The sequence below is a fragment of the Esox lucius genome, chromosome 16 (assembly GCF_011004845.1).
Source record: "Esox lucius isolate fEsoLuc1 chromosome 16, fEsoLuc1.pri, whole genome shotgun sequence".
Taxonomy (NCBI): domain Eukaryota; kingdom Metazoa; phylum Chordata; class Actinopteri; order Esociformes; family Esocidae; genus Esox; species Esox lucius.
Genome location: NC_047584.1, coordinates 4,967,528 through 4,990,485, shown reverse-complemented (window position 1 = coordinate 4,990,485; position 22,958 = coordinate 4,967,528). Strand labels below are relative to the sequence as shown.

General features: G+C 41.4%; 1 protein-coding gene across 2 annotated transcripts in view; it reads right to left on the bottom strand.

The window, feature by feature from the left end:
- Positions 1-22,958, bottom strand: part of esyt3 (extended synaptotagmin-like protein 3) — a 42,906-nt gene that overhangs the window by 1,667 nt on the left and 18,281 nt on the right. Inside the window, exons 8-22 of one of the 2 annotated variants that reach the window (XM_010898805.4) lie at positions 20,949-21,069; positions 20,580-20,756; positions 20,316-20,398; positions 19,764-19,812; positions 14,329-14,418; positions 14,122-14,187; positions 12,154-12,210; positions 10,947-11,018; positions 10,644-10,730; positions 9,615-9,764; positions 6,638-7,059; positions 5,759-5,857; positions 5,153-5,284; positions 4,826-4,931; positions 4,501-4,550 (exon numbers count right to left, since the gene is read on the bottom strand). In XM_010898805.4, the coding sequence (XP_010897107.3) occupies positions 4,501-4,550; positions 4,826-4,931; positions 5,153-5,284; positions 5,759-5,857; positions 6,638-7,059; positions 9,615-9,764; positions 10,644-10,730; positions 10,947-11,018; positions 12,154-12,210; positions 14,122-14,187; positions 14,329-14,418; positions 19,764-19,812; positions 20,316-20,398; positions 20,580-20,756; positions 20,949-21,069 (1,761 nt within the window). The remainder of the gene's footprint in view (positions 1-4,500; positions 4,551-4,825; positions 4,932-5,152; positions 5,285-5,758; positions 5,858-6,637; positions 7,060-9,614; positions 9,765-10,643; positions 10,731-10,946; positions 11,019-12,153; positions 12,211-14,121; positions 14,188-14,328; positions 14,419-19,763; positions 19,813-20,315; positions 20,399-20,579; positions 20,757-20,948; positions 21,070-22,958) is intronic. The other variant, XM_020055127.3, reaches the window with a different exon arrangement.

The following is a 22,958-nucleotide window of genomic DNA, read 5'->3' as shown; positions in this document are numbered from 1 at the left end:
GACAGTGATAGCTTAGTCAAACTTCAATGGTTGAGTGTGAGTCACATTATCGTAAAAGATTTGTACAATTTAATGTCCCCATAGCATAATGCTGTCCCTTTATTATTGTAAAGTCATTTGCACAATTTAACTATGCACATTTTTTTTTTAAATGTTCAGTAATTATTAAGACAGTCAACAGAAATGTTGACAATAAATATCAGGAGGGAATTTGAACTGTAGATCATTAGGGAAATACAGTGGGGAGAACAGGTATTTGATACACTGTTGATTTTGCAGGTTTTCCCACTTACAAAGCATGTAGTCTGTAATTTTATCATAGGTACTCTTCAACTATGAGTGACGGAATCTAAAACAAAAATCCAGAAAATCACATGGTATGATTTTTAAGTAATTAATTTGCATTTTATTGCATGACATAAGTATTTGATACCTTAGAAAAGCAGAACTTAATATTTGGTACAGAAGCCTTTGTTTGCAATTACAGAGATCATACGTTTCCTGTAGTTCTTGACCAGGTTTGCACACACTGCAGCAGGGATTTTGGCCCACTCCTCCATACGGACCTTCTCCAGATCCTTCAGGTTTCGGGGCTGTCGCTGGGCAATACGGACTTTCAGCTCCCTCCAAAGATTTTCTATTGGGTTCAGGTCTGGAGACTGGCTAGGCCACTCCAAGACCTTGTGATGCTTCTTACGTAGCCACTCCTTAGTTGCCCTGGCTGTGTGTTTCGGGTCGTTGTCATGTTGGAAGACCCAGCCACGACCCATCTTCAATGCTCTTACTGAGAAAGGGGGTTGTTGGCCAAGATTTCACGATACATGGCCCCATCCATCCTCCCCTCAATACGGTGCAGTCGTCCTGTCCCCTTTGCAGAAAAGCATCCCCAAAGAATGAGGTTTCCACCTCCATGCTTCACAGTTGGGATGGTGTTCTTGGGGTTGTACTCATCCTTCTTTTTCCTCCAAACACGGCGAGTGGAGTTTAGACCAAAAAGCTCTATTTTTGTCTCATCAGACCACATGACCTTCTCCCATTCCTCCTCTGGATCATCCAGATGGTCATTGGCAAACTTCAGAAGGGCCTGAACATGCGCTGGCTTGTACAGGGGGACTTGCTTACACTGCAGGATTTTAATCCATGATGGCGTAGTGTGTTACCAATGGTGTTCTTTGAGGCTGTGGTCCCAGCTCTCTTCAGGTCATTGACCAGGTCCTACCATGTAGTTCTGGGCTGATCCCTCACCTTCCTCATGATCATTTATGCCCCACGAGGTGAGATCTTGCATGGAGCCCCAGACTGAGGGAGATTAACCGTCATCTTGAACTTCTTCCATTTTCTATTCGCCAACAGTTGTTGCCTTCTCACCAAGCTGCTTGCCTATTGTCCTGTAGCATCATCAAATCTATCATAACCAATTGGAAAGAACATGGCACAACAGCAATCCTGCCAAGAGACGGCCGCCCACCAAAACTCACGGACTGGGCAAGGAGGGCATTAATCAGAGAGGCAGCCTTGTGCGGGTCTACAATTTTATCCCTGATGTCCTTACACAGCTCTCTGGTCTTGGCCATTGTGGAGAGGTTGGAGTCTGTTTGATTGAGTGTGTTGACAGGTGTCTTTTATACAGGTAACGAGTTCAAACAAGTGCAGTTTATACAGGCAATGAGTGGAGAACAGGAGGGCTTCTTAAAGAAAAACTGTGAGAGCCGGATTTCTTGCGGGTTGGTAGGTGATCAAATACTTATGTCATGCAATAAAATGCAAATGAATTATTTAAAAATGATTTTGTGCGTTTGCCCACTGACAAAGAAATGATCAGTTTATAATTTTAATGGTAGGTTTATTTGAACAGTGAGAGACAGAATAACAACAACAAAAAATCCAGAGAAATGTTTTTTTTATTTGAATTTTATGTGATGGATCAGAACACAATAGTCTAAGTTGGTGAAGTGAAATGAGAAAAATATATACATAAAACTTTTTTATTGAAATAAAAAACTGGAAATTGGCATGTGCGTATGTATTCACCCCCTTTGTTATGAAGCCCATAAAAAGCTCTGGTGCAACCATTACATTCAGAAGTCACATAATTACTGAAATTATGTCCACGTGTGTGCACCTGTGTCACATGATCTGTCATTACATATAAATACCTTTTTTGAAAGGCCCCAGAGGCTGCAACACCTAAGCAAGACACTAACCAAACACTGCCATGAAGACCAATGAACTCTCCAAACAAATAAGGGACAATGTTGTTGAGAAGTACAATTCAGGATTAGGTTATAAAAAAATATCCAAATCTTTGATGATCCCCAGGAGCATCATCAAATCTATCATAACCAAATGGAAAGAACATGGCACAACAGCAATCCTGCCAAGAGACGGCCGCCCACCAAAACTCACGGACCGGGCAAGGAGGGCATTAATCAGAGAGGCAGCACAGAGACCTAAGGTAACTCTGGAGGAGCTACAGAGTTCCACAGCAGAGACTGGAGTATCTATACATAGGACGACAATAAGCCGTACGCTCCATAGAGTTGGGCTTTATGGCAGAGTGTCTAGAAGAAAGCCATTACTTTCAGCAAAAAAAAAAAAAAAAAGGCATGTTTTGAGTTTGCAAAAAGGCATTTGGGGGACTCCCAAAATGTATGGAGGAAAGTGCTCTGGTCTGATGAGACTAAAGTTGAACTTTTCGGCCATCAAAAAAACGCTATGTCTTGCACAAACCCAACACATCACATCAGCGAAAGAACACCATCCCCACAGTGAAACATGGTGGTGGCAACATCATGCTGTGGGGATGTTTTTCAACAGCCGGTACTGGGAAACTGGTCAGAGTTGAGGGAAAGATGGATGGTGCTAAATACAGGGATATTCTTGAGCAAAACCTGTACCACTTTGTGCGTGATTTGAGGCTAGGACGGAGGTTCACCTTCCAGCAGGACAATGACCCCAAACACACTGCTAAAGCAACACTTGAGTGGTTTAAGGGGAAACGTGTTAATGTGTTGGAATGGCCAAGTCAAAGCCCAGACCTCAATCCAATAGAACATTTGTGGTCACAAGTGCAAACCATCTAACTTGAACGAGCTGGAGCAGTTTTGCAAGGAGGAATGGGTAAAAATCACAGTGGTAAGATGTGGCAAGCCACCAGGTTTGCACACATCTCAGGAGGGATTTTGTACCACTCCTCTTTGCAGATTGGCAAACTTCAGACAAGTCTGTACATGTGCTTTGTTGAGCAGGTGGACCTTGCGGGTGCTGCAGGATTTCAGTCCTTCACAGCGTAGTGTGTTACCAATTGTTTTCTTGGTAACTATGGTCCCAGCTGCCTTGAGATCATTGACAAGATCCTCCCGTATAGTTCTGTGCTGATTCCTCACCATTCTCATGATCATTGCAACTCCATGATGTGAGATCTTGCATGGAGCCCCAGACCCAAGGAGATCGACAGTTCTTTTGTGTTTCTTCCATTTGCGAATCATCGCATAAACTGTTGTCACCTTCTCATCAAGCTGCTTGGCGATGGTCTTGTAGCCCATTCCAGTCTTGTGTAGGTCTACAATCTTGTCCCTTATATCCTTGGACAGCTCTTTGGTCTTGGCCGCGGTGGAGAGTTTGGAGTCTGACTGATCGATTGCTTCTGTGGACAGGTGTCTTTTATACAGGTAACATGCTGAGATTAGAGCACTTCCTTTAAGAGTGTGCTCCTAATCTCAGCTCGTTACCTGTATAAAAGACACCTGGTGGCCAGAAATCTTTCTGATTGAGAGGGAATCAAATACTTATTTCACTCATTAAAATGCAAATTAATTTATAACATTTTTGACATGGGTTTTTCTGGATATTTTGTTGTTATTCTGTCTCTCACTGTTCAAATAAACCTACCATTAAAAATATAGACTGATAATTTCTTTGTCAGTGGGCAAACATACAAAATCAGCAGGGGATCAAATACTTTTTTTCCTTCACTGTACATGCAAAAGAGATAAACAGGTAATGTTGACTTAATGTTCACTTTTAACAATTATGTTTTGTACTCTATGGCAGCACATTTTATCCTCAAAACCCCACTGTCTACACAGATTTAGAAAAAGTGTGATATCCCAATTAAGGCGGGTATGCACTGTCAAAGGTATTTGTTCCATCCGATCAAGATATACCTCCAGATTGAAGGTTCCATCATTTAGCAGATGCACTTATACATACCAACTTGAATGAGCAATCAGGGTTAAGTGCCTTGCTCAAGGGAACAACAACAGACTTTTCACTTGTCAGCTTTGGTATTCAGAATAGCAACATTTTGGTTACTGGCCAAACACCCTAACAAATATCTGCTGCAGCTACCTTGTGGCTAGGTTCTTTCAGACACAAAGAAGCACTCAATTGCAGAGGTAAAGCACCCATGCCTTCAGCACAGAGAAGGATGAGTAGATCAAGGAGAACATGGAGAATGGTCCAATTATAGTAAAAAGAAAAGAGAAAGGTTGTGCTTACCATTCTGTTACACCTTTTGCTAGGTCTATCTGAGACAGATCGATTAGTACCTGTTGGCATAATGAACAGTACAATATATAAATAAGATGCAACACAATTTCAGCCTATATTTTATTAACACAAGGCTTATCATTGAATTTAAAAAACACATTTCCAATTATAACTGTATAGGAATGACATATATGTAGCAGAGTTCTTTAGATCAACGAAAGCGAGTAATGGCACTTTTCCTAACTATCATCATGCATGTTTACAATTGGGAAAGCATTACTGAGGAAGGTCATTATGATGGGTGACAACTGCTTCCTTAGCTTAAACTGCCTACCATTCCAATTTCATTTCTCTCCCGTGTGTGGAACATCCGATTGTTTTTGACTGCCACATCCAGCTTCCTGGTCCCTGCATCCGCCAGAGATACATTGAACTCAAACCTGGGAAGTGTTTGAAACGACAAGTTTATAGCCTTCCATTCAGAAGAAAGAGTACGCCTGAATGCTTCTTTTTTTTACTGACCGACTTTAAATGGTGTTGGCTGCATGGCCAGCCTGGAATCGAAACCTATGTTATGCTATGTTATACTAATGTGTCATCCGTTTGGATTCCTGAAGACTTGACATTAAAAAAAATTATTTTCATGAATGGTGGCTCTTACTTCTCATTAAAGGCAGGGGTCACGGTCTTCTTCTTCACCTGTGTTCTCATGCGGTGCTTCCAGGACTGGTCAGGGAGGAGGTAAAGGCGGACGTAGGCATCTGAGCCGTCTTTACTGCAAGCAAACAGGTCCCTGTGGCATGCAAAGACGGTAAGGCTTGGGCATGACATTTTTCAAATTATACTTCTCTCTTTTAAAGCTGCAAATTATTTTGCTACTTTGTGTCTGTAATGTGACAGAATATTTTTGTTTCCATAGAATTGTGAAATTAGTGAAAAAGAGTATGTACTGTGTGTACATGTTTCCCAAATTTTTCAGGACAGACATTTACTAAAATGTATAGAGATTATTTGAAAACATTAAATAAGGCTAAAAGTCAATACATTGTAAAACACTATTGAAGGGCTTATGGGTTAGGTATAGGGTTTGGGCAAAGATTTAACCCAAAATGTACGTTATTGAGGATAAGGTCAAGTATAGGGTTAAAATAGGTTTTAGAATGAATAAAATATATGTATATTATCCTAAATGTCATGTAAACATTTAGTGTGTGTTTGTGTGCATTAGATAAAGACAGTACACTGGGTGAAGGTGTAGGGTGTGTACCTGCAGGAGTGGACCATGACAATGAGACGATTCCTCAGGGCGGTATAACGCAATGTCATATTGATCTCCCCAAAGGTCCCCACATGGCTCATGATGTAGCTGGAGTCAGTGAAAAGAGAATTGGTTCTATGTACTGCTAATCCACAAAACAAAGCCATACTTTGCTTCTACTGCATTTATATCACAATGCCTAATCAAACTTGCCTGTGCTAATAATTCTCAGTGGTTTGCTAATGTGCTGCACTTGATTATGCAGTTAAAATGGATATAAATAAAGGCTGGGTTTATTGAGAGAATCCCAAATGTGTGTCTGTTGAAGCTCAGATTATCTACTGACTATCAGTAACATTTTAAATATCTACTAACCGTAACCCTACCCTTAACCCTGAACCGTCTAAACCTAATCCTAACTGTAGCAAGAAGCTGCTTATAAACAGATCATGAAAGAAGCAAAAACCATTCAGAAAACTACCTCTGATTGGGAAAATTGGGACTCTCAAAATAAAGGGTAAGTAATTCATTTTTACTGGCAGAGTATTTTTTTTTTAAATTACTTTACTGATAATGAACATCCTTTGACTGAAATGTAAAACATGAGCACACTGGAGACTAACAATGACACACATGTAACCTCACTGAGAACCAGACTTTGCTAAAATGGACACTTGTCATTAGCCATACCTCATGTATTATTTGTGTTCCAATATTGCCCCAATGCATCAACATTACACACACATAAGTGTTCCACAAGACACGCAATAAAAGTGTAGTGTGTTTTCCTACAGAAGACAATTTGCAACACCAAAACCTTCTTCAAGTTCAGTTTGGTCCCCGCTTCAGCTCATACCATTTGTATGAAACCCCTTGATAGTGACTCACTCAGGATAGGGGGCTTTGTCCGACAGGTCGAAACGGGATGAAGCGATGGAGTTCTCTGACAGGAGGCTTTGTGAGTCGTATCGCCGCATGTGTGCTGGTGTGGAAGGGGCTGTTCTGCGGCCATTTGCAGCCAGGAGAGTACCTTGGCTGCGGGTCATGTCGTCTTCGTGGAAGCCATTGGTGGAGGTGGCTGGAACTGCGGCAGTAAGGGTGGTAGAGGGGTGGGAAAGGGAGGAAGAGGGAGTAGAGATGGAGGAAGAGGAGGGGTCAGAAGAGGGTGGAGCAACTGAAGAAGAGGGAGCAGAAGTCAGAGTTGAAGAGGGGACTAAATTAGGAGCGGGAGGTTTTTGTAACGGCTGAGCTTGTACTTTAGGCGTAGAATCGGAAACAGCCTTTGGTTCTGGTTTCTCCAGAGCCAGCATCTGTGTTGGAACAGAGGACAGTGACAATGTCAAGGACACCAAAGAACAGAGAAATTATAGTTACTTATTATTTAACTGCAATTCCATGAGTGGAGCCCCATAGGGGGAGCTCTGCTCCTATTGGTTTACCATTGCTGCAATAGGGGCAGCCAGCCTGAGAATTTGAATGTATGCACTGTGTCAGCCAGTGAGAATGCAGTAGCGTATATGTTAGATCAATCCCACCATTCGTCCTCCTGAATACTTAAGGTGACTCCAGGGTTCTGCTCAGAGCCTAAACCCTATGGGGCTCCGCTCCACTCATAGAACCGGAGTTACATAACACCAGTAACTATCGTTCTTTTTCGTGGCCTTTTCCCCATAGGGGGAGCTCTGCTCCTAATGGTTTAGGGCGGAGATACATGCTGCCGAAATGTACTCCCTAAAAGACCCAGATATACCACATGCAACCAGGTCAAGTCCAGCTAACACCAAGCACAGTTATAACCCAATGAAATATACACACATCAATCATGCCAACGGAGCCGCCACGCCTATGAACAGACAAGTGGGCACCCATACAAGAACGATGTAACCGGTTAAAAGCACTAACAGACAATTCACACAAATAATGTATTCCATTGGAGTACCATACATCACTTGTTTTACCCCTCAACATGTCCCCTTGGCAACAACAAGCACAGACTGGGAGAGAAAATCTGAGATGTCCACAAGATAATAACCCTTGGTTACTGGTGACTCTAACAAATGGGCATTGTTTTCAGTGTCAGAGTTGCTGACGTAACTGCTGCACCCACTTTAAATGGACTGCTGGCAAGGTGGACAGGTAGAGCCGGCTGTAACCCTTGGTTAACTATGACTCTAACAACTCGGCACTGTTTCCAATAGGCCAAACGCCAAACAATAGAGGAACAGGTGCAGCAGTTGTCAGCAACTCTGACACTGAAAACCTCGGATACCGGGAGCAGGGCGGAGGAGGCCATGTGACTGAGATCCTCGGACCCAGCCATCACGAGAATAACAACCTTCCCGCCAGAACCAAAAAAGCAGCGCTTTCCATTTTGCGGGATTTACCTCAGTGTCAGAACACACCTCATCCCACCACTGCTGAAAAACCAGACAGGGGGGCGGGCTCAGACAATCATGCTGCTCTTCTGGTAGTCACAGAAGAACCCGGCACTTCCAGGTTCACAGGCTTTAACTTAGAGTCCGAACGTACGGCAACCCAACCCACCACAGTTGAGAAACCTGGCGGGGGCTCAGACAAAACCGAGAACCACACACAGCCATGTAGCCTAAAGCGGATGATGGTTACACAGATTTAATGGAAACAGGCACTAGTGAGGAAGTAATGAGGACATTCCGTCTTTAGCATTCATTAAAACAGACGTCTCCTTTGCAAACCTGGGTTGGGGGAGGGTAGGACTCACTGCTCTCCCCCTCCTCCAGTCAGTGCCGTCTCACCTTGGCCACGGAAGGGCTGCTGCTGACGGGGGAGCAGATGGCAACGAGTAAGGGTCTACCCCTCCTCATTTTCCTTCCTGAGGTGGGCAACAGCCTCAGACACAGCCTGTACAGCAATCCCCCCTCAGAGAGCGGGGTGTAATGAGAGCAGGCTCCTAAATGTCCCTCAGAGCCGTGAGTCAGATGAAAAATGCCGCCGGTGGTCTTGGTGTCCCCTTCTTAGGAAGGAGAGAGGATTGGCCAATGGGGAGCCAAGATAAGGATATCGTCAGCAAGCACTAATTAGCCGTGTGGACTGGTTGAATGCCACCAGAATGCTCACTCACAGAAACCTCTAGTCCCTGAGAAAGAGCATATCCTCGGCCGGCGATGCCCCACTGAGAAAAAGGCACCAACTGTGCTGTCTCTCCTTCATAGAAAGGAGCGCACAGATGGCATCTTCCAGGGGCACTGTCAAAGGGCCTCTGGAAGTGGTCGTGGGTCTTGTCGTCCAGCGACAGTGCGATTGATTTCCTAATATATACACTGGTGCAATCTCATTGGCTGATGCCAAGTGCGTACATTCAAATTCTCAAGCTGGCTGCCCCTAGTGTAGCAAGAGTAAACCAATAGGAGCAGTTATCTTTTTCAGCCCAGGTAGGACACATTTTGCAGACAGAAAACATAATTCTCTTTTGCCAAAGTTGGTGTCGAACCAGCATACACTAACAAGTTCTGAGGTTCTCACTGGCTATTTTCCCAGCCATCTTCATACAACTACTACACAAAAAATATATACTACATTTTGCCCCTCCCAATTCCTCAACAATTCCTCACTCTATATGCCGTAGAGTCTAAGCTTGAGTAGTGTCCTCCAATGGACATCACACCTAGCCAGTCTGCTTCTTAAACACTGTCATCCAACCCACACTTGGCCTCGTTTTTGACAAATCAAATCATCCCCTTTCCTTCGGCCCAACCCAACACAAATCCCATTGCTTTCCAAACAGCAAATCCAACCCCCCAATCCAAGTATTAAAGACTCATCACCTTTTGCTCCATTCACCCAGCCCTTTAAGCAGAATAATGTTTTAAGAATAGTTCCTGCTCACCCTCAGAGTGGCCTTCATCTTGATCTGGCTGTTGGCTCCGGAGAGCTCCAGGTGGAAGAGCTGGTCCAAGGTCATATCTGAAGCATTGAGGAGCCGGCTGAGGGGCACATTAAGTGTGCCAAGTAAAGTCTTCTTCTCATGCTCTTTGATCTGGAACATGAAATACATATATAATCTTTAATATGGCCATAAGGCAATAGTACTAACACTTATTAACTGGGGCTTTGATCCATTCATAGTTCTTTTCATAAATTCCCTATTCACTGCCGGTGACAAGCATACCCATGACATGATGCTGCCACCAAAATACTTAAAGAGTAGCATCAAGCTAATCCTGAATTACAAGGAGCTGGAGAAGAGCAAGAGGCAGCAATGGGAGCATAGAGAGGGTGACCCCAGAACATATTGCCCTCAATGCTGCTCTGCCCCAGCAACTTGAGAACCCGGGGGGAGGTAGCCGGAGACTATACCAGCAGAGCACATTCCTCCCAAATTGCCACCGGGAGGCCGTCTTCCGGTCAGAGTGGTTCTTTCAGTTAGATGACTCCCTCACCTCCTCCCCTCACCATTCTCTTGAATGATTGATGAAGAAAACACCTTGGTCAAAAATTTAGTCGAGGGTGTCAATGCTCTTGCCATTTCCTTTCATTGTCTGATTTAGAATAACATATACAAATTTGAATCAAAGCAAATAATAAGAATAGTTGGGACCAAATACTTTCAATTTCAACTAATGTTTAGAGTTTGTGAGAATTTGAAAAAATTGCAAGTGTGACAATATTGGCCAGGACAGTACATTTATATTTAAAGTTCAGTTGATAGGGAAGGTCAAGAATTTGTTGTTGTAGGGGCTAGCGACTGTACTTAAAGATTCCATCTGGGACATTTTCAAGTGAACTTTTCTTTGGCAAGATGTGTAATATGTTTTTATTTGTAAGTAATCTAAGAGCAGAATCCCTAGCATACAGTTAGTCATGAAATTCCAGAACGCAACTAAAATAACAGAGTTTTATTATGAAGGTTGTATACCTGGACATTCAGTTGCTGGTTTTCTATGTTTTGAACAAAGAAGGTAAAGCACTGCTCCCACACAGGGTCTTTGGAGGCATACACCACCTTTAGAAGGGAGAGCAGGGTGACAGAGAAGAGTGCAAAATACAGATGTCAAAGTCAAAAATGGAATCAACAAATTATTCTAAATTAATTACAAATACAAAATAATCTATTGCATAAGACAGTGAATAATTTTGAGGGCCACTGTATGTGCAGTTTTTTCTCCCAGTTTCAAAGGGACTACGGTTGACTCTACAATGAAGCAGCATATTAACTCACCTTGCTTTTCAGACACTGCTGATCAATGGATAATCTCGCATAAGAGTTGGGATTGGTGGCTTTTCGCTTGACCTGAATGATTAGAAGAATATGAACATTGATTAAAACAGAGGTGTGTCCGGAGTGTGTGTTTGTGTGAGAGAAACAAAGTACACTTGAATAAATATGTATAACACGTACATCATTATGCATGATCTGTATTTTACAGATATTTAGATCAAATCAAAAACACAACCAAAGTCAGGTTCTACTAGGTCTGGCATGCCTGGTATACAAGTGGTGGGAGAACTCTGGAATGATAGGCACCTTGCCTTTTTAAAGGCTGCCTTGAATTGGCGTTCCAGTCACATGAAAATATAATTGAAGCTGCCAGAGGAATGCATCAGCTTATGCGAGAGGGCCTCAGCTTGCGGGAGATAGGGAGACACCCATCTGCACTTCAGAAAAGGGAGTCTCTTTCAACATCCACACACTAGCTGCTATCACACACTGACCTAGGGATAGAAGCCTGTATTACTCTTCAGAGAAAAATATAAATACTTTGGCAAGTTAATGCAGTATTAACAAGTATATATCAAAGACTAGGAACACCTTTTCGGTTGTTTACCTGATTAAGATCCATTTGGCACAGTGAACATTGTCTATTAACTAAGCACCCTTCAAGAGTATTACCACTGGTAAAAAAAATTAAGAGATCACGCAGCTTATGGATTCAGAGTTTCTATACTTTTCCCAAATGTCACATCAATAAACCCTATAACATTCTTTCTGCAGTGTCACAGAATGACCAGGAGGGGACACAGGAGCGGGGGCAGAAACTAAAGCTCAATTCAATTCAGGACAGGCTGACTGAGAAAGGAATCCAACAAGGCACACCCCAATGACCTAGCATCACCAGAAATACTGGAAAAACCAGTGCTGTACCATGGGTGTACTCATTGCACTAAACAAAACGTTTTAGTAGCAAAACATGTAATCAAACAGAGGTTTGACTGGACAGATTTGGAATTATACACAGCCTAACCAGTTAACTACAAACCAAAAATGTTTTGCAAAGAAAACCAGTTTCCACATTATCTTACCATTTGCTTCCATTTGTTTTGTAGGAAATCCAGACCTGAAGTGCCAGCAGCACACTTCTTGGTTTTCTATTGTAAAATTATTCCACATGTTTTTACCTGCAAAATAAAAACCTCTCTAGACTTACCCTGTGCTCTTTGGTCTGCTTCCCATCCCTTTTATGATTGAACTCAGTTTGGTCTTTCTGTGGTGGGCAAATAAATGGAAATCATACAATAGCATTTCATATAGCAAAACAAATACTGAAGTACAACACCCAAGAGTATAAAAAAAAATATATATTATATTTTTATTTATTATTTTACCATTTAAATTGATACTTGCAGAGTAGGGGTTTCCAAACCTATCTGGCCCCTGACCCGATTATGTATTTTTTACTTCCAGGTAAGTTATAACAATTCTGGCGGATTTTAAAGTAGATGTTTTTTTGTTTTTTTTACACAATTGGGGATTATAGATATCTGAATGAATTTAGATCTGATGATCCCTCCTTTCTGACATTTTGGATCGAATATGTCCAACCTCTTTATCCCAATCAGTTTGGGTATATAACAAGAACCGAGGCAAGCCTAGTTCAGCCAGCCCGCAATAGAATGTGTTGACCGTGGCTGCCCTCTCGAGAATTCAACCCAGGTCGCCCATGTGCAAGGCAGTGTCATTAACTACTATGCCACCTAACTGCACATTTGCTAGGTATCAGTATAGCCTCTTGACATTTTATAATTTTCACTCATTTACATTACACAAAGTTTGAATATTAACTACTGTTAAACTGAGTAACGTTTCTTATTAAGTTTACCTCCACCACAAATAGGATCTATAAACTGTATGACTTTCGCCTCTGGACGTTTTAAAAGCTTATTAGCAACTAATGTTGTTTAATATGTCGCTAGACTCCATTAAGCAACGTGTTAAACTGAGTAACGTTTCTTATTAAATTTACCTCCACCATAAATAGCATCTATGAACTGGCCGTTATTCCAGCTCATTAGTCATTTGTGAATGACATTGATACAATAACTACTGTATCAATATAGGTGACGATAACAGACTTTTCATCAAGTGAAAAGATGAGAGAATCGTGTAGCCAGCAAAGTGTTTGTCTAACCTGAACAAATCCTGAGACACAATTTCAAAATCCAACAGAAATAGTCGCAATATAACAGTAAACAGTTTCATTTTAGGCTTCCCATAACGTAGCTACTCAAGGTTGTAGAGCCAGTGAGGTTGTCTATCCTGAACAAATCCTTTTTTGCCACTGGCCATTTTAACTACTAATTAGCCATTTGTGAATGATATTGATACAGTATCTATCAATATAGGTAACAATAACTAGTGATGGCCATTAGAGGCTTGATTAGCGTTATTTTAGCTGTGGGATATTATGCTGGCAGCATTCAGATTTTCTTTATCACAATAAAAGCCATCAGTGAAATGTATAAGGTAATATAGTTAACAACCAAGTCTGTGAAAAAGAACAGACAAGAATAACACTGGAAAAAACTTTAAACATAAAATTAACACTAGATTGTTAACTTTTTTAGCTTATATAGTTCAATGATAGATTTTATTTTGAAAAAGGAAATCTGAATTAGCACTGCTAGCAAAAAATCCTGCTGCTAGAAGAACGGTAATCCAGCCTCGAATGGCCATCACTAACGATAACTGACTTTTTCTACAAATGAAAAGATGAGAGAATCGTGATTCCTAATCTCCACCAGTTTTATTTTAGGTTTCCTATCATATAGCTACATAGGGTTGTAGTTAGCAAGGTTTTTTCTTTCCTGAACCTCAGCCATAATGCGTTTTGACTGTTACGGGAGGCGAATGTGGAGCCGTGTCTCTAACCACTACGCTATTTAAGTAGTCAGTCAGTCAGACAGGCACTTACTCACTCACTCACTCAGTCAGTAAGAGACATTCGTTCTTCTAGGTTGGCTCCGCTTACACGGCCTGGCAAAAACTTACAGATCTTTTGGGTGTCAGACAGGAATTTTACAGATGTGGTTCAACTTGGACAGTAATTTTCAGTAATTAAGTATTAAGTTTCCGTAGCCTGACAGGCTTGTTAGGGCATTCACAGAGAGGTACTCACTGGTAGATTGGAGGCATTGTCCAGGTACACAGCAAGCATAGCACAAGAACTGTCCCCAGTTGTCTGCTAGAAAATACAAGAAATATGCACTATATTTATCTATAGTTGCGTTCAATTAATAAGCACATTCGTTGTTGTCTTTTAGCGACCAAGGCTGTGCTGATATGACCATGTATCTGAACTTCCTCATAACGTAACGGCATTCACCGTCATTACACGTCCTGGGTCGGTGTGTAAAGAGAGCCACTGCAGTTTGAGATGAATCTCTCCACTTGTTGCGTCCTCCAGGCGGAACCACTAAAATAACAAAAGAGGGACAGCATGTTAATCTCTGAAAAAAAGGCTAGCTCAATTAAAACCTGATATTTAATGTGTTAACTTACATCGCAAATCGGTCACAGAATCCAGTCCCTTGAGGTGTATTGATTTATATATATATTGATATATTGGACAACTACCAGACCTGGGTTCAAATACTACTTCATATCTCAAGAAGGGATACATATATTCAACATGAGTATTTACATACACCGATCGGCCATAACATAATGACCATTGACAGGTGAAGTGCATCTTGCGATCTACGGTTACATATAGGTATGTCTGGCTGGATAATTTCAGCGAGGTAGGAGCAAATCCATGAATTGATTTATAGGTTAACAATAAAACCTTAACATCATTCCTGACAGGCAGCCAGTGTAAAGAGGCTACTTTGGTACCTGTCAGTAGGTGGGATATATTAGGCAGCAAGTGAACATTCTGTCTTCAAAGTTGATGTGTTAGAAGCAGGAAAAATGGGCAAGTGTAAGGATCTGAGCAACTTTGACAAGGGCCAGATTGTGATGGTTAGACAACTGGGTCAGAGAATCTCCAAAACTGCAGCCCTTGCGGGGTGTTCCCAGTCTGCAAAAGTGGTGAACCGGCGACAGGGTCATGGCCAAGGCTCACTGATGCATGTAGAAAGCGAAGGCTGATGAGCTACTGTGGCTCAAATTGCTGCAAAAGCTGATGCTGGTACTGATAGGTGTCAGAAAACACAGTGCATCACAGTTTGTTGCGTATGGGGCTGCATAGCCGCAGACCAGTCAGGATGCCCACGCTGACCCCTGTCCACTGCCGAAAGCGCCTACAATGGGCATGTGAGCATGAGAACTGGACCACGGAGCAATGGAAGAAGGTGGCCTAGTCACGTTTTCTTTAACATCACCAAAAATGGTTCAGGAATGGTTTGAGGAACACAACAACGAGGTCAACGTCTGAATTCCCCAGATCTCAATCCAATCGAGCATCTGTGGGATGTGCTGGACAAACAGGTCCAATCCATGAAGGCCCCACCTCGCAACTTACAGGACTTAAAGGATCTGCTGCTAACGTCTTGGTGCCAGATACCACAGCACACCTTCAGAGGTCTAGTGGAGTCCATGCCTCGACAGGTCAGGGCTTTTTTGGTGGCAAACAGGACATATACAATATTAGGCAGGTGGTCATAATGTTATGGCTGATCGGTGTATATGTTATTTGAAAAGTACATTTTATAAATTCACTTAAATTCAAATATATTGACTCATACATTTAACTCAGGAATTTGAAAACAACATTTAAAATACTGCTTAAAATCCTTAAATACAGTTTGGTTGACATTCTGGTTAATATTTTTAAATAAAATGAGTTGTTTTGGTCTGTGTATTTAAAAATAATGAGCTGATGAAATGCATTTGACCCCAGATCTAAAGACTACCGGTACTAAGATCAATATGAAGAGGGGTTTACAAACCCATTCTAAAATGTTATGTTGCAATAAATACAACATACAACAGATTTTAGGACACCCTATGAAAACGTGTTTTTTAACATATTTAGACATATGGATATTTAATATAAATTTTAACAATACTAAGAGATTCAAGTAATATAACTAAACAAGTAAAAGTGAAGAAAATACTTTTTAAAACTTTCTGTAAAATGTAATAAAATAAACTTGCAATTTCTGGTGAGGAATAAATTAGGACACACAGGTGTATCACATCAGGTGCACATGATTAGAACATTGTTACTTAGCATTTTGAAGGAGGCTTGCCCTATTTTAATCTCAGACATTCAGTTTGGTGTGCTCCTGACTGCTGAGAGTGAACACCATGGTGAGATCGAAAGACCTGTCTGAGGTCTTCAGAAAGAAGATTGTTGCAGCTTATGAGTCTGGTAAGGGATTTAAAAAGATCTCAAAAGAGTTTGAAATCAGTCATTCCACTGTCCGGAAAATAGTGTACAAGTGGAGGACATTCAAAACAACTGCCAACATGCCCAGGTCTGGCCGTCCAAGCAAGTTTACCCCGAGAGCAGCCCGCCAGATGCTAAAAGAAGTCTCCAAAACCCCTAAAATGGCATCACAGGACCTACAGCAGGCTCTGGCGACTGTTGATGTGAAAGTGCATGAGGTGTGCAAGGAAGAAACCTTTATTCTCCAAGAGAAACCCTAAGGCCAGACTGAAGTTTGCCTGAGAGAAAGTAGACAAAGGACAGGACTTAAAATGGAATTATTTGGACACCATAACAGAGGACATTTGGCGCACACCAAATACAGCGTTCCAGGAAAATAACCTCATACCAACTGTGAAGCATGGAAGTGGAAGTGTCATGGTTTGGGGATGCTTTGCTGCAGCAGGACCAGCCAGCTCACCATCATTAGGCTTGGGTATTGAGTATCGAGTATTGATTGGAACCGGGACTAGCTTTGCGATTTTCCTGGTATCGTTCAAAAGTTTAAATTTCGATTCCTAGTTTCGATTCACAGCCCGCCGACCGGAAGAAACCGCTGAACACCAACGAAGAAGCTTCCACCAAAGTGTGGTTTCGCGTTTCTAAATAGAACTTCGTAACCTCTGACTGTTTCATCATAACGTTGTTGGTTCCAACGTGAATAACAATATCTCTGTACTCTCTATACTTGCCAGTTTTAGACTTCGCTAGCACCAGCCCCAGATTTGCGGCTACGTCGGCTCTGCCCCCCGGTAAACAGTGTACGATCGCCGGCTGATTCTTTAGTCTAATACTGCGGGTAATGGAATCGCCGATTACTAACGTTTTTAGTTTTTCAAGGCCACCGGTAGAACATGCCTGCCGATCTTTCCCCTCCGAACGATATTTCTCCTCTGTGTTGTAGCTACAATAATTACAATGATAAGGCATTTTATTGATACTTAGCGTCGGGTGTTCAGGGGTGAGATATGATCATTTTCCTAAACAAGAACTGTTTCTGATTTTATACTGTACCGGCTGCTAATCTGGACTGGGTTTTACAAGTTGTTTCTTATTGCTTATTTGCTATTCTGCACCAGGTTAGCCCCTCAGTGAGAGCACGGTAACATGTTTAAGTTCCTGCAGCATCATACACTCATGTGTATATGTGTTTTCATGAGGTTTTCAAAAATAAAGCTCTCTTGAGGAAAGTGTATCCCTGTGAAAATATATTCATAATTTATAATATTTATTTTCAAGTTCATAGATTTGATATTTATATTGTAGTTGAAAACAGCCCTGTGAGAAATTCATAGTAAAGTTCATAAAAAGTAAAAAGTTCATAGAATTAAAATGTATGGAGAAGGTCAGACTATTTCCTTCAGAAAGACCGTTGGTTAGCTAGCTCATTTAAAATATCTTAAACTTTTTTGACCCTGCCTCTTAAAAGAATCGGATACGAGAATCGTTAGGAACCGGAATCGAAACAAGGAATCAGAATCGGAATCAGAATCGTTCAAATTCCAACGATACCCAACCCTAACCATCATAGAATCCAGCATGAATTCTACAGTGTATCAGAGGGTGCTTGAGCAACATGTGAGACCATCTGTAAGAAAATTAAAGCTGAAGCGGAACTGGACCCTGCAACATGACAATGACCCTAAACATACCAGTAAATCCACCAAGGACTGGCTGAAAACGAAGAAATGGAGAGTCCTGGAATGGCCCAGTCAAAGCCCAGATCTTAATCCCATTGAGATGCTGTGGGGTGACTTGAAACAGGCTGTACATGCAAGAAACCCCTCAAACATCACACAGGGTAAAGCGTTCTGCATTGAGGAGTGTGGCAAACTTTCCTCAGACCGATGTCAGAGACTGGTAGAGGGTTACAAGAAGCGTCTCACTGAAGTTATTTCAGCCAAAGGGGGTAACACTAGGTATTAGGGGGTAACACTAGGTATTAGGGGGTAACACTAGGTATTAGGGGGTAACACTAGGTATTACGGGGTAACACTAGGTATTACGGGGTAACACTAGGTATTAGGGGGTAACACTAGGTATTACGGGGTAACACTAAGTATTGGGGGTAACACTAGGTATTAGGGGGTAACACTAGGTATTAGGGGGTAACACTAGGTATTAGGGGGTAACACTAGGTATTAGGGGGTAGGGTGTCCTAACTTTTTCCTCAGTTAGAATATGCATTTATGTTGATGTCTTTTGTTTAATGAGTAAAACAATGTTATTTTTTGCCGTTTACCTGCAATTAGATCACTTTCTTTTCCAGAGATGAATAAAACAAGATTAGACATCGATATGTGAACATTTCTTAATGAATAACTGAATATTTAATGGGGTGTCCTAATTTACAAGACTGTAGAATACGGTACAGAACAACTAAATAGGGAATTACAATAATTCTTTCAGCTTGAGTTGGAGAGCCTGTACCTGGGATGTTTTCCACAAGTAATGTCAAGCAAATATTAGAGCCCATTGTCAGGGACCCCGAAAATAAATATATGCATCTTGTTAGTCACATACTAAGTTTCTGTAAAGGAATTGCCACTACTCTATAAATTTTGTCAGGAGGCTGGCAGAAAATATTGCACTATCAAAGCATCTGTCTAAGATGAATCTGAGGCCGGCTCTAGCCTTTTGGGTCTTTAACTACTTGGGTTGGGGCTTCCTTACCTGTTGCCAGAAATAGTAACAGTAATAATAGTGTTGGGGCCTCAGAGCGTGTGGTCTTTGTGCTCATTAGTAATACAGTTGGTAAACACACTGAGACAGTCAAGTGCAAATGCTAAATAAATAAAAAAATATGAGTATCGTTTGGGGTGGATGGTAAAAAACAGTAAAATGGATATGAATATCCAACCCACTATCTTCCTTTTGTGTACATATAACACAGGTTCACACTTCACAATTTCGTGCTATGCATTCGCCTAAGTCCTTTTTTGCGTGCAGTTGAGACGCAATCTCCTCCCATTAATAATTATGGTGAATAAATTTGAAATTTAAGTTTTACCTTTACCCTTTCACGTTCTTTCAAGAAAAAAGTAAATCTTCGGCTTTTAAACGATTCGTCAATCTTCAGGAAATCCGAGCCTCAAGGATGGTGACGTCAAGTAGGTTTAAGTTGGTGCGTGTCAATGAAACAAATGTATTCACCATAATTATTAATGGGAGATAGCGTCTCAACTGCACGTAAAAAAGGACTTTGGTGTATGCATAGCATGAAATTGTGAAGTGTGAACCCGTGTTATATGTACGCAAAAGGAAGATAGTGGGTTGGAATATCACCAAACAATTGCCTGTAGGTATATCAAAACCAATACTGAATTGAGTAATTTATATTTTATTCCCCAGAAACCTCTTCTTTAACTGAAATATCACCATCTGACCTTATCGATCTCCTTATGCTTCTTAACTTCTCCGAAGTCCAGACGGTACCTACGGTGGATAAATAAGTATTAATTTCACAAAAATTCAACCATCCTGGATAAAGACAAGAAGGTTTTATAGCCACATATATAGCACTAACTTCTAATTTTCGAAAACAGAATATGTTTTACTTAAATAAGGATTCCACAGAACCAAGCAAAATTACTAAAATAGTCAAATTATATTTTTCTACAAATTTTGTGTCAAAATTACTGTCACCCTAGTTTTTGGTACTTTGTGCCCTCTCTCCTTGCAGGGGAACAGAGCATTTTCATAACTTCTTATGAGATTATATAAAACATTAAATCTAGCATCCATGGCCCTGTCTGGAAGTACCACTCATGGACAAGGGCCCTACTCACATTAGTATTTTTCTCCTTATATCAATGAAGTTGATGATAGCTACCACTGGGATATGTGGCATCTAATGATATCTTGTGACAAATGTGCCTAGTAAATCTTGGTAAGAGTGTCTGCTAAATGACTAAAATGTTGAAAAGAAGTGTACACACTTGCCAAGGAAGTCATCCTTGTCAGTGTCCTCGTCATATACCTCTATCTCCAACTCCTGCCCTGGGGCCTCGTGTACAACAAACTGTCAAAAACAGAAAAGCTGACAAAAACTATAGTGCAGAAAAACAAACTTTATTAACAGATATTTCCATGCTGTTATTTGCATAGGCGAGTGTGGTTCAAATGTGTGTTTGGCATTTTAAGTGTTAATTGTATTTGTTAACTGAGAGCGAGGTTGTGTGTGTGTGTGTGTTAGTCCACACCTCGCGAATCTCATCCCAGCGTGGATGGAGATTCTTCTTGACAGTCTTGCTTTTGAAGCTTATGGTCCCGACCCGAAGCACGGCATAGGGGTCAGAACTTCCCTTACCCATTCCCAACATATAGATATCCATTGCCATCAGGTCCCGGGCCTCCAGCAAGTGTACCCTCACAACCCCCTAAAACATCAGAAACATAAATTCTGTCTACACCCACGTAAAATACATTTAACTAGCATTTGGTTTTTCCTTGACAATATAAGGGCAACAACACTGGAAGAAGATTAATCAGATTTTGTGTGTGGTCTGATCACAATATTTTCTGTACTAGGCACATTCTAACACAGCAGCGTATCGGTATACTATACTTACACGAGGCAAAGGGAATCTCATCTGGTCCACTTTGACCTGGTCTATGAAGGGGATGCACATGCGGTTTGGCAGGACCATAAAGGAGGCAATGTTGTCAATGATGGCTGTCTCAGACAGGTGACTGTGGAGGATATTTACAGGTTAGGCCTGAGACCATGGACATTTCACTTCAAATTCTTCAGAGTTCTTTCTTTAGAATACAGCAAAAGAAATGACAGTGCCGTCTTTATAACCAGTATTTATACATTGACACAGGTTGTTTTTTTTTGGCTTTGTATTCAAGCATATTGGATTTGAAATTTAACAATTACCAAGTGTAGACTCTCAGCCTTAATTTTAGGTTATTTACACTCACCTAAAGGATTATTAGGAACACCATACTAATACTATGTTTGACCCCCTTTCGCCTTCAGAACTGCCTTAATTCTATGTGGCATTGATTCAACAAGGTGCTGAAAGCATTCTTTAGAAATGTTGGCCCATATTGATAGGATAGCATCTTGCAGTTGATGGAGATTTGTGGGATGCACATCCAGGGCACGAAGCTCCCGTTCCATCACATCCCAAAGATGCTCTATTGGGTTGAGATCTGGTGACTGTGGGGGCCATTTCAGTACAGTGAACTCATTGTCATGTTCAAAAAACCAATTTGAAATGATTCGAGATTTGTGACATGGTGCATTATCCTGCTGGAAGTAGCCATCAGAGGATGGGTACATGGTGGTCATAAAGGGATGGTCATGGTCAGAAACAATGCTCAGGTAGGCCGTGGCATTTAAACAATGCCCAATTTGCACTAAGGGGCATAAAGTGTGCCAAGAAAACATCCCCCATACCATTACACCACCACCACCAGCCTGCACAGTGGTAACAAGGCATGATGGATCCATGTTCTCATTCTGTTTACGCCAAATTCTGACTCTACCATCTGAATGTCTCAACAGAAATTGAGACTCATCAGACCAGGCAACATTCTTCCAGTCTTCAACTGTCCAATTTTGGTGAGCTTGTGCAAATTGTAGCCTCTTTTTCCTATTTGTAGTGGAGATGAGTGGTACCCGGTGGGGTCTTCTGCTGTTGTAGCCCATCCGCCTCAAGGTTGTGCGTGTTGTGGCTTCACAAATGCTTTGCTGCATACCTCGGTTGTAACAAGTGGTTATTTCAAATAAAGTTGCTCTTTTATCAGCTTGAATCTGTCGGCCCATTCTCCTCTGACCTCTAGCATCACAAGGCATTTTCGCCCACAGGACTGCCGCATACTGGACCCTTTTCACACCATTCTTTGTAAACCCTAGAAATGGTTGTGCATGAACATCCCAGTAACTGAGCAGATTGTGAAATACTCAGACCAGCTCGTCTGGCACCAACAACCATGCCACACTCAATATTGCTTAAATCACCTTTCTTTCCCATTCTGACATTCAGTTTGGAGTTCAGGAGATGGTCTTGACCAGGACCACACCCCTAAATGCATTGAAGCAACTGCCATGTGATTGGTTGATTAGATAACTGCAATAATGAGAAATTGAACAGGTGTTCCTAATAATCCTTTATGTGAGTGTACATCCATTAACTCTCAACCATGCAAGGCATTTTATCCATAGTCCCTCCCATTTTAGGTGACCAAAAGTTATTGGAAAAAAGGCTGCTCAACTGCTTTTGTGGCCAGGTGTGTCGTATCGTTAGTTAATGCAGAAGACAACTAACCACAGGTCTACAGATGATTCTATGTGTGGCATTTGCATTTGAAGTCTGTTGATCATATCATAAAATAACGAGCAAAGAGATTCCAGTAAACCAGGCCATAATGAGGCTGATAAATCTGAATAAATCCATCAGATAAAACACTAGGTGTGTCAGAATCAATTGTTTGTTACATTGTTAAAAAGCACAAACGTACTTTTTAGCTCAACAATTGAAAAATGACCTGGTAGACCATGGAAATGGACGACCAAAAAATGCTTTAAACTGTGAAAAAAAAAAAACTTTTCAATAGAGAAACAGATTAAC